The sequence below is a fragment of the Phoca vitulina genome, unplaced genomic scaffold, assembly GCF_004348235.1.
Source record: "Phoca vitulina isolate PV1807 unplaced genomic scaffold, GSC_HSeal_1.0 scaffold82, whole genome shotgun sequence".
NCBI classification, from domain to species: domain Eukaryota; kingdom Metazoa; phylum Chordata; class Mammalia; order Carnivora; family Phocidae; genus Phoca; species Phoca vitulina.
In genome coordinates this window covers 2,775,647-2,790,766 of record NW_022589785.1, presented here as the reverse complement: position 1 = coordinate 2,790,766, position 15,120 = coordinate 2,775,647, and the positions used below count along the sequence as shown (strand labels likewise).

The window sequence follows — 15,120 nt, the reverse complement described above, 5'->3', positions numbered from 1 at the left end:
CTTCTTGGAAAAGGCTGACAGAGGGTCCAGTGAGTGGCTGCTGAGTCTCCCAAGGCCTGATAATTGTAATTGTTTTAGTCGGGTGGATCAGATTTTGTCTGGGAGCCTTAAAGCCATGAGTTCCCAGTTGCAAACACTCTTCTAGGGAGCAAGGGGAGGGGTGGATGAAGCAGTGATAGGAATCGAATCATATTATATTGAATAATAGACTATTTGAAATATTTCTTGGACTCCCCTTATATTCTGTTGGTCTGTAATTATTATTATGATTCTTCTCTCATTAACTAATCAAAATAGCTAATTTTATTGTGTATTTACTGTGTCAGGCACACGGTGCTAAATTCTTTTTATTCTATCACAGTAACCTACAGTCCATGTTTTATCATCATCAATTGAACTCCATAGTGGCATTTCTCTCACAAAAGTATAGATAACTAATATAGATAACTAGTTTTTATTCAAAGCTATTTGTACATGCAATGAATATTGTATGGAAAAAGTTGGGGGAGTCCCAATCTATGAGTTTGGAACAGGGGGTTGTCAGAGTTTGAACTAATTATGCTTATGTCTTGACAGGGATACAACTCTTAAGCTTTTAATTGAGGAAATCTTATAAAGTTGAGTTGGGGGTTCTGGAGGGGCCTACGGGAGGACCAAGGGAAACCTTTGAGCCTTCTCTCCTATAGCTCTTTTCAAAATCTTCTGAAGAAAGGAAGCCAGGATTCCTTTCCTTGGCAGCATGGCCAAGTTGTACCTTTTCTCATCTCATTTCTGAGTGCCCTAAGAAAACAACAAAACATGCACACGCTTCTTGTGTAACTGCTGTGTAAACTTGAGACCCTAACTCGCATTTAACACTGAACTTTGCCTACCTGGACGGAATAGATAAATCATACTTTTCAGTGATTTAATTGTCAAACAGGGTAAACAGTTGTTCTTTCAGTGAAGTAATGAATGATAAAGTTTTGTTTTAAATATACAAGAAATTATCAAAATTCATTGAGACTCTTATAAGATTTTTGGTGTTTTTTTCCCCCAATTTTACTGAAATGACAGCACTGTATTAGTTGAAGGGGTATAGCATGATTTGACTTACATGTATTGTAATTGTAATTGAAATGATTACTACAATAGATTTTTGTGTTTCTTAAAATATATACCTGAAATCAAAAACTAGACGTTTTTTGTCTCTCTCCATAAATAATAATAATAATAATAATTTACAGATATTTGGCATATATATGTGTATATATAAATATACTTTTTTTTAGTTTACATTTTCTAGAAATGCTATATTAAAGCTAAACTATAGTTATTTTTAGTTGGAATGTGGTATATATTGCCTCTTGGATTATAGAAATCACCTAAAATGTGACATGAAAAAGGTAGTGACAAATGTCTACAAACACATTAAAGATTAAAACTGTGGCTGAGTCCATTGAAAGGAAGTGATTTTATGAATTAGTAATGAAAGTGCATTTACAGGTTATTGTCTTACTAGGGTTTGAGTTTTAACAGCTGCTTGTAGTTTAAACTAATAGAAGTCTCAGTAGCCCACAATTGAGTATTCATTCTGTTTATGGATTGTTTCTTAATAGAAACACTTAATAGTATTACCTATCCTAAATTACTTCAACAGAGAGTTATAAAAATGAAATAAGATAAGGTAAGTACATATGTTTTGTATACATGAAAAGTGCTCTCTCTCAGTGTATGTAATATAAAATTATAAAATTATGTATTAAGTTTATTGAGTGGCAGTTTTAGGAGTTGTTTGAAACTTCATTTAGATCCCATGAATACAATTTGTGACAATTTCAAAGTATATTGGACTGAAAAAGTTAAATGTGTGTTATAAACATAAGATTATTTAAGTGAAACAGGAGGCCAAGTATTTTAGAAGCAGATGTCATATAACCAGTGAGTGTATTAATGTCATTTTTGTGTATCATTTAATCAGGTACAAGGTCCTTTGCTAGTTATATGCTAGTAACATTTTGTTCATTTACTTCTTTTTACTCTGTGTGCCTGAAAACAAACTGCATATCTTAAGACTATTCTAAAATTTAAATATTTTATTAATTTTCTGGCCCTTTCTGCAATTAGCTGGAAGGAAGGATGTTTTCTTATAATCAGAATTGATAATACTAGTTTTTAAACTAATCCAATTAAAGAACACAAAGGGCAATAATCTTATTTTGTTTCTGAGTGAAGCACACATGTTTTAGATAACAACTTTTAAATATTATGTCTGAAACACCACATTAAATGTAGCCATGTTATATTACTCATTATTAAAATTATCTTAATAACCATCACACATTGATTTTTTCCCTTTAATTATATAAAAAGGGAAAATTTGAAATAAATGGAATTTGAGTGTCTCTCATTTATCTTGCACCATACCAGATACTTTGGTGAGATATAGAAAAATCTCCAAACACCTGTCTTTGAGGAGTTTATGTTGTTAAAGATAGGATAAAAAATATTTTTAAAATCATTCAAAAAAAGCAATTTGTAAATAAATGCCAAAGAATGTGGTAGAATTAATAAATGTTCTAGAAGTGAAAAGAGTGAAAGTTTTAAATATAATTTCCTTGAAGAAGGATGCTCACATTTTATGATGGAAGAAATCAGAATTGATTTCAAACTGTTTACTAGGTTTTTGAACCAAGACAATCTCCATCTTAGGTCTGCTGACCAGTTGTTGTAATAAAGAATCACCATCAGCCTTCTTGGAGCATAGTGTATAAGTAAACACGCATTATCTTTTCTTTATTTCCAGGCATACTTCCGACAGGGTGTTGCCCTCCAGTACCTCGGACGTCATGCCGATGCCCTGGCAGCTTTTGCCTCTGGACTGGCTCAGGACCCCAAGAGTCTCCAACTTCTGGTGGGGATGGTAGAAGCTGCCATGAAATCTCCCATGAGAGGTAAATATGATGAAAGTATTTGGTCTGACAGTAATTTAAAGTAGGACATTTCTAGCCTTTGAAGACTTTGGACTCAGCCACTGAAAACTGATAGGTTATCAAATTTGCCAAGATTGGATATTTTACACAAAGGAGGATCAAGAATCACTGCCAGTAGCTCATGTTAATGAGGTGGAATGGGATGGTGGTAAGGCCACTGGCCCAGAAGCTTATCGACTTGGATTATATATTTTTTTTATTTTTCATAAACTGTATGACTGTGTGTGAATGAATTAACTTCTCTGGATTTCAGGGTTATCTAAAGAATACTTTTTTTAAAAAAAAATAGTTTTAAGATTCTGTACCTCTAAATCACAACACCTCTAGAAATAAATTGATTTACTCAGTTGGACCAATATGCCATCTAGAAATAATCTAGATCTAGATCTAGAAATAATCAAATAAGAGAAGATATTAGATATTCTAATATTTCATAAAAGGGAACGTGGATCTAACTGTAGGCCGTGTCTAGCATTTTTCAGAGGAACATGAAAAGATTATGTTGAATTAAAAGGAAAGAGAAAAGACAGACACTAGTTTATATGGTTTTCTCCTGTTGTTACTTCTATTTTATACAATTGGTATTCTGGAAGAACAATGGGTTGAAAATAGTACTGGAGGTTGGAAGGAGTTCTAAGGCCCAAAACCGATTGGCTTCACTTTGAAGAACATTGATTTTTGCGGCAGCCCTCAGACAGATTGGGCTGAAAGGATGCACCCGGTACCATCTTTGCAGTAAGTGGAGACACTCAGGTGGGTTGACGTCCAATAGTAGACAGCTAACAATGTTCCATGTTAATTAGATTCTGTCAAGCACAACTCTGTTTTATCTCTGAAATGGTCTGTTTTTGAATGAACCTAAAAAGTTTGATGGCAGTATCATTAGACATTGTATCTAGTTTTGAAAATATTTGTGGCATTATATAGTTTTAATATATCGGCTAGTACAGTACTTGGCTCAAAATAAATGCTAAGTAAAAGTTTGGTGAACTAAATGGGACTCATGTAGTCTCTGGGTGATTCATAGCTATAAAAAATATTTTCCTGGAAGTGGAAGGTTGCATGTTTTAGAAAAAAAGTGATAAGGAAATCTCTCCACATGTGATTTTATAACCCCATACAAAGCTGAGTCTTTGCCTGTAGGAACCTAATGGCTTCTCCCACTGGGGGACCTGCTGCTAATAAACTCTGACTTAGAGCAGATGCGCTTTGGAGCTCCGGGGCTTGCGGGGGGAAGTGGACAACAACAAAAAAAATCAATCTGTCTCTCCTTGCCATTTTCTGGCATTTTCTCATTCTCTTCCTATACCCTTCTGCAAGCAATTTACATGGAACATTTTTTTTATGTAGTTCATGAAGATATCACTTCTTTATTCTGAGGTGTTTCTGCTGCTGCCTTAGAATCCTGGAGTGAATGTGTTGAGATCAGCAGAATCATACTTACCATTTTGCCTTTGAAGCAATTTGTTTAGATAAATGTAAGGAAGTCTTCCCTGCACTGCGAGAATCGCTCAGTGCTGCCGTCCCCCTTAGGGTTTTCTGTGCCATGTTCTTTCCCATCTTACACTGAGTGACCTAAGGCTGACCCTGGGGAAAGCTGCATCTTACAGGTGCCTGGAGCGCTTCAATATTTTCTCCTCTTTCCTTAAGGCAATTTGATTTATCTCATTTATTTTTAGCATTGCCTTTACCACCATGTCTATTCCAAGTGGGTTTCTCTTATCAACATTTTATAGATAAGACTTTGCTTTGCACAGTGTTGTTCTAGGCATCATCTCACATCTTAATGACCTCTCTTTTTGTCATATGGTTGTAGTTCACAAAACCTGTCATCATTTGCTGCCCATTTTTTACCCACTGTTTATTGTAGCCTATCTAGCTCTCTAAGTTCGTGCTGTTGTTGCGTTGCTGTGCAGTTTGGGTCACTTCACACACTTTACGTAGAGGTCTGATCTCTTGTTGTAGCAATTGTTTTTGTTTTGTAATCCTTCAATGCAACAGAGGAAGCTCCCTAGTCCAGGTACTTCTGTAAGGAAACAAAGCTCCAGTGATGTGCACAAGCGTGCCTGTGGTTTGGCCTTCTGGGGAAGTTTCAAGATTTCATTCTTTTTTAAAGGTAGGGCCGATTCACATCAATATGTCCCTGTTCCCAAATAAATATGTTATATTTATCCATATTGAAACTTACCTGATTTTTTTATATTGTTGCTTATAGTGCTAACTGAATTAAGTCTATTTACTTTAGTAAATCATTACTTTATGGTTTCACTCATGTTCACCAACCAGGATAGCAGTGCAACTACCTCTCCTGCAGATATATTTACATCCTTATATATACTGTATTTCCCTAAATCGCTAATGAAAGTATAAAAATAAATATAAATATAAAATGATACGCTTTTTCCTGTTATCCTTTTCCTGTTTTCCATTTCTCCTTTTCAGGTGGCCTTTCAGCAATTTCAGTTCATTGTATCTTATAAATGTTTATGCAAATTTGCATGGTAGAGCATAGTACCACTGCCAACCAAATGCAATAATATAATTACAAAGTGAGATTGAGTTTACCTTTATTTCTTCCTCTAAAGACGCCAGGGCTGCTTCTTGCTGAGGGTTCTCTTGTGTATATTTTCTCTCCTCCCGTTAATTTGGTAATCTAAAGACTATTACATTTATGGGCTATCACCTGTCGTGGTGTTTCTACCAGCTCCAGAGGATCCAGGGAAGCTAATTTTATGGAGTGCTGGTGGAAAATGGCTGTGGAATGTATAAGCTTTTTCTCTCAGGGTCAAGTTGGGGCTCACCTTTTATTTGCCTAATTGCCACCCACTCTCAGAGAATTCTTTCCCTTTGATTTTCTTTTAGGTGGCAATCACTTCACAGGAGGCCTGTTTCTGAAATGTTCTGTTAGAAAAAGATTGAAATCTAATCCCAGGGCTGCCATTTGCTATTGCATCGACTGAGCAAGGTTGTTTCCTTTCTCTACACCTCAGTCCTTACCTGTAAGAGGGAAATGACAATATATACCTCCTAGTATTGTTTTGAGAATCTGCCGCTAGAAGGTATAAGCTGGCCCTTGCCGGCCACCTTCCCCGCTTCAGTGTGTTACACTTCTCACTGAGGAGCACGTAGCAGCCATATTAATCCTGCTCTTGTATTTATGACAGGCACAGTGGCCTGGGTGTGGAATGAACACCGCACCGCCCGCGTGGTCCTCTTGTCTCAGGCCCCAGTGCCAGGGAAAGCTGCATTTCTCCTGAGTGTTGCTGTATTTTTATTTAAATGGTCTGGGAATTTTAGAAGTGATCTTTATCCTTTTGCTTCTTCCTCTGTGAAGTGTAGGGCCTGAAAATGTCCTGGCCACCTTTAGGAAATGGGTTAGGGCTTACAGTCTGCCTGTCTGTGTACTGAGGGTTTTTTTTTTTTTTTTGTCTTTCCCTTACTTTCTACTCACTCTGACTTCTGTATTTTCTACCTTTATTTCTATGGAAGGCCTTTGAATACTTTTGGAATGATATACAGACAAACCTGGGAAAATGTGAAATGGCTTAGACAAAGTGCTAAACATGTCAGTTGTTTTTCTTTTCCTTTCTTTTTTCTTTTTTTTAAAGATTTTATTTATTTGACAGAGAGAAATTGTGTGTGTGCGCACGTGCACACGCACGCACATGCACGCACACACACACACACAAGCAGGGGAAACAGCAGAGAGGGAGGGAGAAGCAGGCTCCCCGCTGAGCAGGGAGCTCTATGCCAGACTGGATCCCAGGACCCTGAGATCATGACCCAAGCCTCAGGCAGACGCTTAACGAACTGAGCCACCCAGGCGCCCCATCTTTTCTTTTCTTTTTTTTTTTTGAGGAGGGTTAAGTTTTACTTTTTGTATAAACCCAAAGTTTTCTAATTGTGGTAAAATATGTGTAACATAAAATTGACCATTTTAACCATTTTTAATTATACAATTCAATGACATTATGTACAGTAACATTATCTACAGTGTTGTACAACCATCACCACCATCCATCTCCAGAACTTTCTCATTTTCCCAAATTGATACTCTGTCCCCATTAAATAATAATTCACCACTCCTCCTCCCCCTGGCTCATGGCAACTTCCATGCTATTTTCTGTCTCTGTGAATATAACTCCTCTAGGTACCTCATATAAGTGGAATCATGCAATAGTTGTCCTTTTGTGACAAGCCAAGTGGTATTTAATTTAATTGCCTCTTTAAGGAATTACCCTAAGAAAAGGGACGCCTTGGTGGCTCAGTCAGTTAAGCGTCTGCCTTCGGCTCAGGGATTGAGTCCCGCATCCGGCTCCTTGCTCGGCAGGAAGCCTGCTTCTCCCTCTGCCTGCCACTCCCCCTGCTTGTGCTCTCTCTCTCTGACAAATAAATAAATAGAATCTTTTAAAAAAATTTTTAAAAAGGTGAATATTAAAATTAAGAGAATGTAATGAACCTCACCTCTAAATTTTGCTTTTTGGGAGTACTTTACCCTCATAATACTTTGCTTATTTTCTTACCTTTCATTAATTGCTGTTCTCTCTTTGGATCACTGTTTTGGAGATTTATTTCAGAATTGTTTCTGTCAGGCTCCTAGATTTGCAGTGCAATACTATATTTTTATGATGTATCCAAGAATAATTGGTAGTGGTATCACCAGGTTTTTAGGAAAATTGAAGCTTTTTAAATCATGTGTGTATGGAAATGTTACAAGGGTACTGGAAGGCTCCTGGTTTTCATAGTGCCATAGACAAATTGAGATCTGTGAAAATGTTAATTACCTTGAAGGTGATCCATAGGAGACCATGAGTAGAGTATTATTCCTTTGGAATAAGGCATTGTGTCTGTTAAATGCATTTATTCCTCAAATTCTATAAATTTTTTTGTTCTATGTCTGAAATTTATTCTTTGTTCTCCATTTGTTTTGTCACTGAAAATTCAGGGCTTTGCTTCTAACTGGTTCTCCTGGCTTTTATCTCTCCTAAACCAATCCATGCTTTGCTTTCCTCCCAGAATGAGCTTTCTAAAATGTAAGTCTGATTGGTCATTCTCTTATTCATAATTCTGTTTCCCCCATTGCTTATAGGATAGAGGCCAGCCTCCTAGTATAAGAGATCTTTCCTCCCTTTCATTCTCATCTCCAAGATACCCCCAACTAAAACAACCTGCAGTTCCTGGAAAACGCTGGTTTCTTATATCTTCAATTTCTCTTTAGATGTCACTTCCTCTGGAAAGCATTCCCAGACCTATGTGGGTAGAGTTAGCACTTTGCTCATTTGGGGGCCCATAGCACATCCTACCAATGCTAAGAATTCTGGATTGAGAGTTGTATCATTATATTATATAATACTAAAAAAATGCTGATGTTTAAATGATGACACAATTCTTTCTTGTCATTTAACTTTTTATTTTATATAAACTGAAAGAGCTCTGTTGGACCCATTTAGACATAGAAGTGACAGATCACTGAGGCACCATTGTGTTCAGAGATATTAAATCCCAAATCCACGGATGTTAATATGTGAATAAATGTGTATCTCAGAACTGATGAAATATAGTCTATCTCTTAGCTGAGTGAGATTGTTTATTAATAGCCTCTACTATGTTCCTACAGGCTCTTCAAATGTCAGGAAATGTGACTTCGTTCATCTTAAATTCTTAAAGCTTATACATTTTGAAAGCACATAAGTGGTATCCAGTGAATGTTGCAGAGGCCCTCTGCATTCTTACGGAGTTGGTTTAACATTGGCTATTTCATGTATCGTGCATAGTTCCTAGAAGGAAAAACATCTTTTTTTTAAAAAGATTTTATTTATTTATTTGAGAGAGAGAGAATGAGAGAGAGCACATGAGAGAGGGGAGGGTCAGAGGGAGAAGCAGACTCCCTGCCGAGCAGGGAGCCCGATGCGGGACTTGATCCAGGGACTCCAGGATCATGACCTGAGCTGAAGGCAGTCGCTTAATCAACTGAGCCACCCAGGCGCCCAAGGAAAAACATCTTAACAGCCACAGGCTGGCAGATCTGTTTCACCTGGCCTGATTAAAATCACAAAATTAGTCCCCTTCGCTAATAGTCTAAGTTTACTCTAGAATAGGAATTAGAGTAATAGAATAGTAGAGTTGGAAAGAATCTCAGAGATAGCTAATCTAGCCTTTAGTTTTTATACACCAAAAAAAACCCTTGTCCTACCACTTTTATTTATCACAAGCATGTATACCTACTAACTGGAGCTTCCGACTAATGAGTGTGGACCAATGAGACATAATTACAGCCCAAAGCAGAGAAATTTGGCATTAAAAATTTAAATTTACAGAAAGTGAAATGGACTTTTGTGAACATATCTGTGCACATATATATGTGTCACATAGATGTACACGTGTACATATGTACATGTTTATGCATACATGTATGCAAGTATGTACAGACATAGGCATATCTATAACGTGTATAGATTTATGTAACCATCACCAGAATCACAATCTATACATTTGACAAAGCGAGGAGATTGAAGCTGTGTGGCTTTGAAATCCAGGTCTGTTTATCCTTCGCTGAGTATTTTCTCCATAATTCCACATCTGCTTCCTTCCTTATAATATTCTCTGGTCCCTTCAAGCTGGCCTATTCTCTATCATTCCATGTGCCTATCTTTTCCTGGCACCTTTGTTTAGGACAAAACTTCTGCCTAAGATACCCTCTACTCTCAGAAAAAGTAAAAGCAAAGACTTGTCTAAGTCCTACCTACCCTTTCTTCAAGAAATCAAGTTATATTTCCATGAAGTTTTCTGATTACCCTTAATAGTCACTCCCTTTTCCAGACTCTTATAACATGTATGTATATGAGCTTGCATTTAATTTATCTGTTAATGTATTTATAGTCTCTTTCCAATATATTGCAAATGGAAATTTGTTCTTTTACCTCTTGTTCCCTCAACTTCGTTTTTATTTAGTGAAAATTTGTACAATTGAAGATTTCTTTTCTTTTCTTTCTTTTTTTTTTTTTTTGGTAGGGCATTTCCAGGTATTTCTCTCAGTCCTCGAATTGTGGCAATGTTCTCTCTTCTTTCTAACATTATGTAGTTTTAGAGGCTCAATTAGAAGGCTCCTTTTTTGAACTTGGCCATGGTTGCTATGGTTAAAAAAAAAAATCACCAGCTAAAGCATGGTATCTTTGTTGGCTGTTAGTCATTTTGGGCTCTCCACATCTGAATGCTCTTCCTGTGTTTTGGGAATTCCCTATGTTCTACTTCTGCCTCCTGCCTTCCACTGTAAAAGCTGAAATCATCAGATCCTAATGTTCCCATCCTCCTTTGCAGCTAGGACCCACCTTTGAGTCAGGAGCTAAAGGTTCAAAGAAGAAAAGACAGCACAGAATTTGTTCTGGTGGTGTTGGTTGGCAGTCGTGGCGTCTGTTTTCTAAAGGTGGCGTTCAGTGATGGCAGGGGCAGCATTGGAAGCTGTCGTGTCCTGTGTTTAGTTGCGACAGTCATGTTGCTTTCACTTACGGAGCTTTTGTAGCATGATTTTTGACTGTGGGTCTGGAGGCCTGCTTTTTCGCCCTTGGCAGTAGCTCCTCAGTGCATTTCTTTTCTACTTATAACCAGCCAAGATTGGTTTCTTTTGTCAACAACTAAGAATTTTGCCTGGTACGGCAGCAGAGAGCCTGGCCTTAGAGCCCTGCAGTGGGTTCTTGTCTTGGCTCTGTCCCAAGCTGTCTGACCTTGGGTGAATCATTTCAATACTTAGATGCATCATTGCTAAAATGGGTATTTTAAAGGTCTTTTCAGCTCCAAAATTCTGTTATTTTTGCTTCTGCTAATTGTCTGGTGGGATGCTAATGGGATCATCATTGGCTGCCAAACCCATCAGCGGGTACCACCAAATTCTGCTCACATTGATTTCAGTATGGTACTGTTCTTTTCTATTCTAGTAATTCCTGGGTTCTTGTGCCTGTATTTAACCCTATTGGTTAGCTAGTGTTTACTGGTACTACGCACACTTGCATCTTGACAGGTGTAAAAATGTTCTTTGTTCTCTGTTTAGTGATCTGATTGAAGGGGAAAAATGCTTTAGGCATCAATAGGTTTCGAGGTTTCTGTGGTAATGTTGATTCAGACGAGAGCTCCTCAGTGTAGAGTTGAAATTCAAAGTCAAATTGTAAAAATTACATTTTAATGCAGTACCGTTGGCTGAGATATTCAAAATTTAAAGAGACCAGGCTTTTAATAGTTTTTTTACAGATGCACAGTGGAACAACTAATGTGAAACAGTTTTTCAGGAAAGCTAACAAATGCGTTGTAAGTGCCACATCATTGTAGTTATAGTCATTGGCTCTGCAATTGTCTTTAACAAAATGGGAGAAGGGGGAGGAGGCACTTAGAGGTCATCCACGTTCAAACCTAGCTTCAGGTGGAAAGAATCTCTTTGTGGCTTTCTGACCCCCCAGTCTGTGTCCTTTCCAGACACCACATGACAATAAAATGAGATCAACATTCATTTTGTCTTCTGTCTTACCTTAGTAAGTTCAGATGATTTTTTTCTTATGGTTTCATTTGTCACCCCAACAAAAACTGATAATACTTTTTTATGTGGTCATCCTGGTCTTAGAAGCAGCACTGGACGCTGGGTTGCAGTGAGGATGATGGGGCTTTTGTGGGGAGAGCTTCTTTTATTGCATCTTCCAGGGAAAAGGTAGATGGAGTCTTATTAATCAGCCATTAAGATTCAGATTGCACGAACATTTATTGAACGCCAGATGTGTTAGGGACTATCACCTATGTGGCAATGGCAAGTTTTCAATATAGTGCCCATATTGTGACAATTGCTATGGCATTATTGTAAAGCATTAACACTCTACAGCAGTCTTCCCATTTAGCTGGGGAAGTGTCTTAAAAATTAACACACATGGGACAATTCTAAAATAGTTAAGGGTCAAACAGCAATACCTACTCCAAAAAATGCGGCCGAAGTTTAGATACAAAGAGTCAGGTGGGCTGGAGGGCCTGAGGATACCATATGGTGGAGTCTGAACTTGAGGGATGTGTTTATAAGATTTTGAGAAGACGGAGGGATGGAGGAGGGAGAACTGTTCAGGGAAAGTGGCATGTCATATTCAAAGAAAGACCAGAAGAGAAGGTGTGTGTAGCTTACACATGTGCAGTAGGGAGAGGGAGATTACCTACCGGACTGAGGCTGGGGTTATGGAGTTTTATGGATAAGTGGACCCTGGGGTTGGTGCTAGATTAAAGGTTGAAGAGTTTGTACTTGAAACGGCCCATAAAGAGGTATGATACACGTTTGTTTCTAGAGCATATTACAAAAGATTGTTTTGTATATCATCCTACATTCTCTTGTTTCCTTCTTTTTTTTCCCCCAGACTCCCTCGAGCCCACTTATCAGCAGCTTCAGAAAATGAAACTGGACAAGAGCCCCTTTGTGGTCGTGTCTGTGGTTGGGCAGGAACTCCTGACGGCTGGCCATCATGGGGCCTCTGTGGTTGTCTTAGAAGCCGCTCTCAAGATTGGCACCTGCAGCCTCAAACTGAGAGGTTCTGTTTTCTCTGCCCTGAGCAGTGCTTACTGGTCTCTTGGAAACACAGAGAAGAGTACCGGCTACATGCAGCAGGACTTGGATGTAGCCAAGACCTTAGGTAGGGTTGCTTCTTTCTTTTATTTCAATACAGAAAGGAAATAAAGAAAGCTGATTAGCCTGACATGGATAGGAATAACATATGCAATGAAAAGTGAGTGTGTCTCACTAAAACGTTTTGTGTTTTAGAGTACTTAGGTCTTCAGCGCTTTTCTTATAAGAAGATACCAAGGCTCCCAAAGGGCCAAGATACGTGGATTAACATATTCATTGCCCTCTTCAGAGATTTGGGCTCACAGATGTAATATCCCAAATGATAGTATTGATGGGTGAATCTTTCATCTTAATTTTAATTTTTGCCTACCTTAGAATGCATCAGCATTTTTGTCAGAGGTAACAGTACAGTGCAGTGGTTAATGGCTGAGTTTAGAATCCTGGTTCTGCCCCTTACTAGCCATATGACCTTCTGCAAGTTGCCTCAACTCTCAGTGCTACCATTTCCTCATTTGTAAAATAAGTGTGGCTTATGATTATGATCATTGTTACAGTGATTATTCAGTGACTTGCAGCATTGCAATAAGAGAAGAGATACAGTAAATCTATCATCAGCACACTTTTAAAGAAGCAACATATCATAGTGGGTTTAGTTAAATGACTGAATCAACAAGCTGATGGTTGTTCAGAACCAGAGGTCATTAGCAGAGCATTGAGGTGATTCATAGCAGCTGGTTTGTGTCAAGGTCTTTAACCTCTCATTTCCAGGATACCTATGTCCCTGAATGTAGTTGTATGTTATAACAACAGTAATGTCCAGAGCTTTAAGTTCTAGGACCATAACTTACTACACAGTCTTGTAGAAGAAAATACTTTTCTAAAAGAAGGCAAATGAAATCTTAGCAAATCTGTGGTTCTTAAATTAAGATGGGCATTATAAATTATAATTAACACTATAACTTAAGAGAAATTTTATCTTTTTTTAAAATCCAACTCAGGTGACCAGACAGGAGAATGCCGAGCTCATGGGAATCTGGGCTCTGCATTCTTCTCCAAAGGAAATTATCGGGAGGCTCTCACTAACCACAGGCATCAGTTGGTGCTCGCCATGAAACTCAAGGATCGAGAGGTAGGAAGTTTACCTGCAGACCAAAAACTTTTTTTTTTTTTTTTTTGAAACATGGAGTCTTTTTTGCTGTTCAACATGTTTTAGGTACCCTAAAATGTTACTTTTAGAAGTTGATAATCATTGCCTCTATCTTTAATCGACGATCAGGTGTTGAATGTCTACCACGTATAGACCTTGGGGCTATAGAATTGAAAGACTTGGTCTCTGACCTCAGGATCTAACAGCTTGCATTGCTCAGCTGCATGGCTCTCATTCTATTCAAATATAAAAGGAGGAGACCCGTGTAAAATTAACAAAAAACTATATCTTCATGATATATCCTTTAAATTAAAGAAGCACACATTTGCTTTATTTGAGTTGGGGTATTATTACTCCAAGCTCTTCATGATATTTCTTTGGTGGATTTTTAACTCAGGTGGTAGAAGCATATTAAGTCTGATTGAGAGACATGAATTATAATGATAAAGAATATCATCCTATCTTTATTAGAGAAATGGAATGTTAGTTCTAAGAGAGTTGATATCCAGTAGATGCAGCATGATGAGAGAGTGCTTGCAAAGTGGAGAGAGGGTGGGGTTTGGAGTGAAACAGACCCAGATTGGAATCCCTGGGGATAGTACTTTCTGGCTCTGGGATCTTAGGGAAATTATTACTTAGCTCCTCTTTGCCTCTGTTTTCTTACTTAGAAAATAATGATTGTATTTATTCCATACACAATTGTGATAGGATTTTAAATAATATATATGTGCCTAGAATGGTACTTGGAATTCCATAAATGGTAGCTTCTAATATAATATTATTAACAAGAAAGAGAAGGGTAATAGAAGCAACAGCAAATTTATGAATCAATCTATGTATTGGGAAATATACTTAGTTACATCTTAGAATTTCACTGTGGGACATTATAGAGATTAATTTTATTATTTAAATGACCTAGCATCTTTGAGTCTCTAGAACATGGTCAGTCACTAGGAAGGAATTGGGGAAGAAAAAAACCTTTGTTTTAATGGTGTGCTGGAATCTCCCCTTGGGAAGGGGAGAGACTTCCATAAAGTCTCTCTCATCCATGGGTGTCAGAAAAAAGCCTTTGAAAGCTGCCAAATATATCATTCAAGGGAGATCGACTTTAGGTGATTTTATTCTCAAGAGAGTTACCTAAATACTTTTCTCTTTGCCTATTTACTCTTAGTTTACAAACAATTCTTATAAGCCAGATGATCTGACTTCCTGATGTTAAGAGAATGAAAAGAGGGATCAAACTTCTAGACACAGATATACTGATGGCATTAAGTGAGAGCCAGGTTTAAGAACTAAAACAGCTTACTTGTCTAGATAGGGCCATTTAGTGAAGACTCGGATGGCTATAAATATATCAAGAGCTGCATTTATACTCTATTTTCCTGACCTTTGGGATGCATATATATTAGCCCAATTAC

The 15,120-nt window shown here is 37.7% G+C and overlaps 1 protein-coding gene across 1 annotated transcript in view; it reads left to right on the top strand.

Annotated features, from left to right (window-relative positions):
• Positions 1-15,120, top strand: part of TTC28 (tetratricopeptide repeat domain 28) — a 614,295-nt gene that overhangs the window by 308,533 nt on the left and 290,642 nt on the right. The window contains 3 exon segments of the mRNA XM_032394986.1: positions 2,786-2,933; positions 12,350-12,622; positions 13,554-13,684. Coding sequence (XP_032250877.1) covers positions 2,786-2,933; positions 12,350-12,622; positions 13,554-13,684 — 552 coding nt within the window.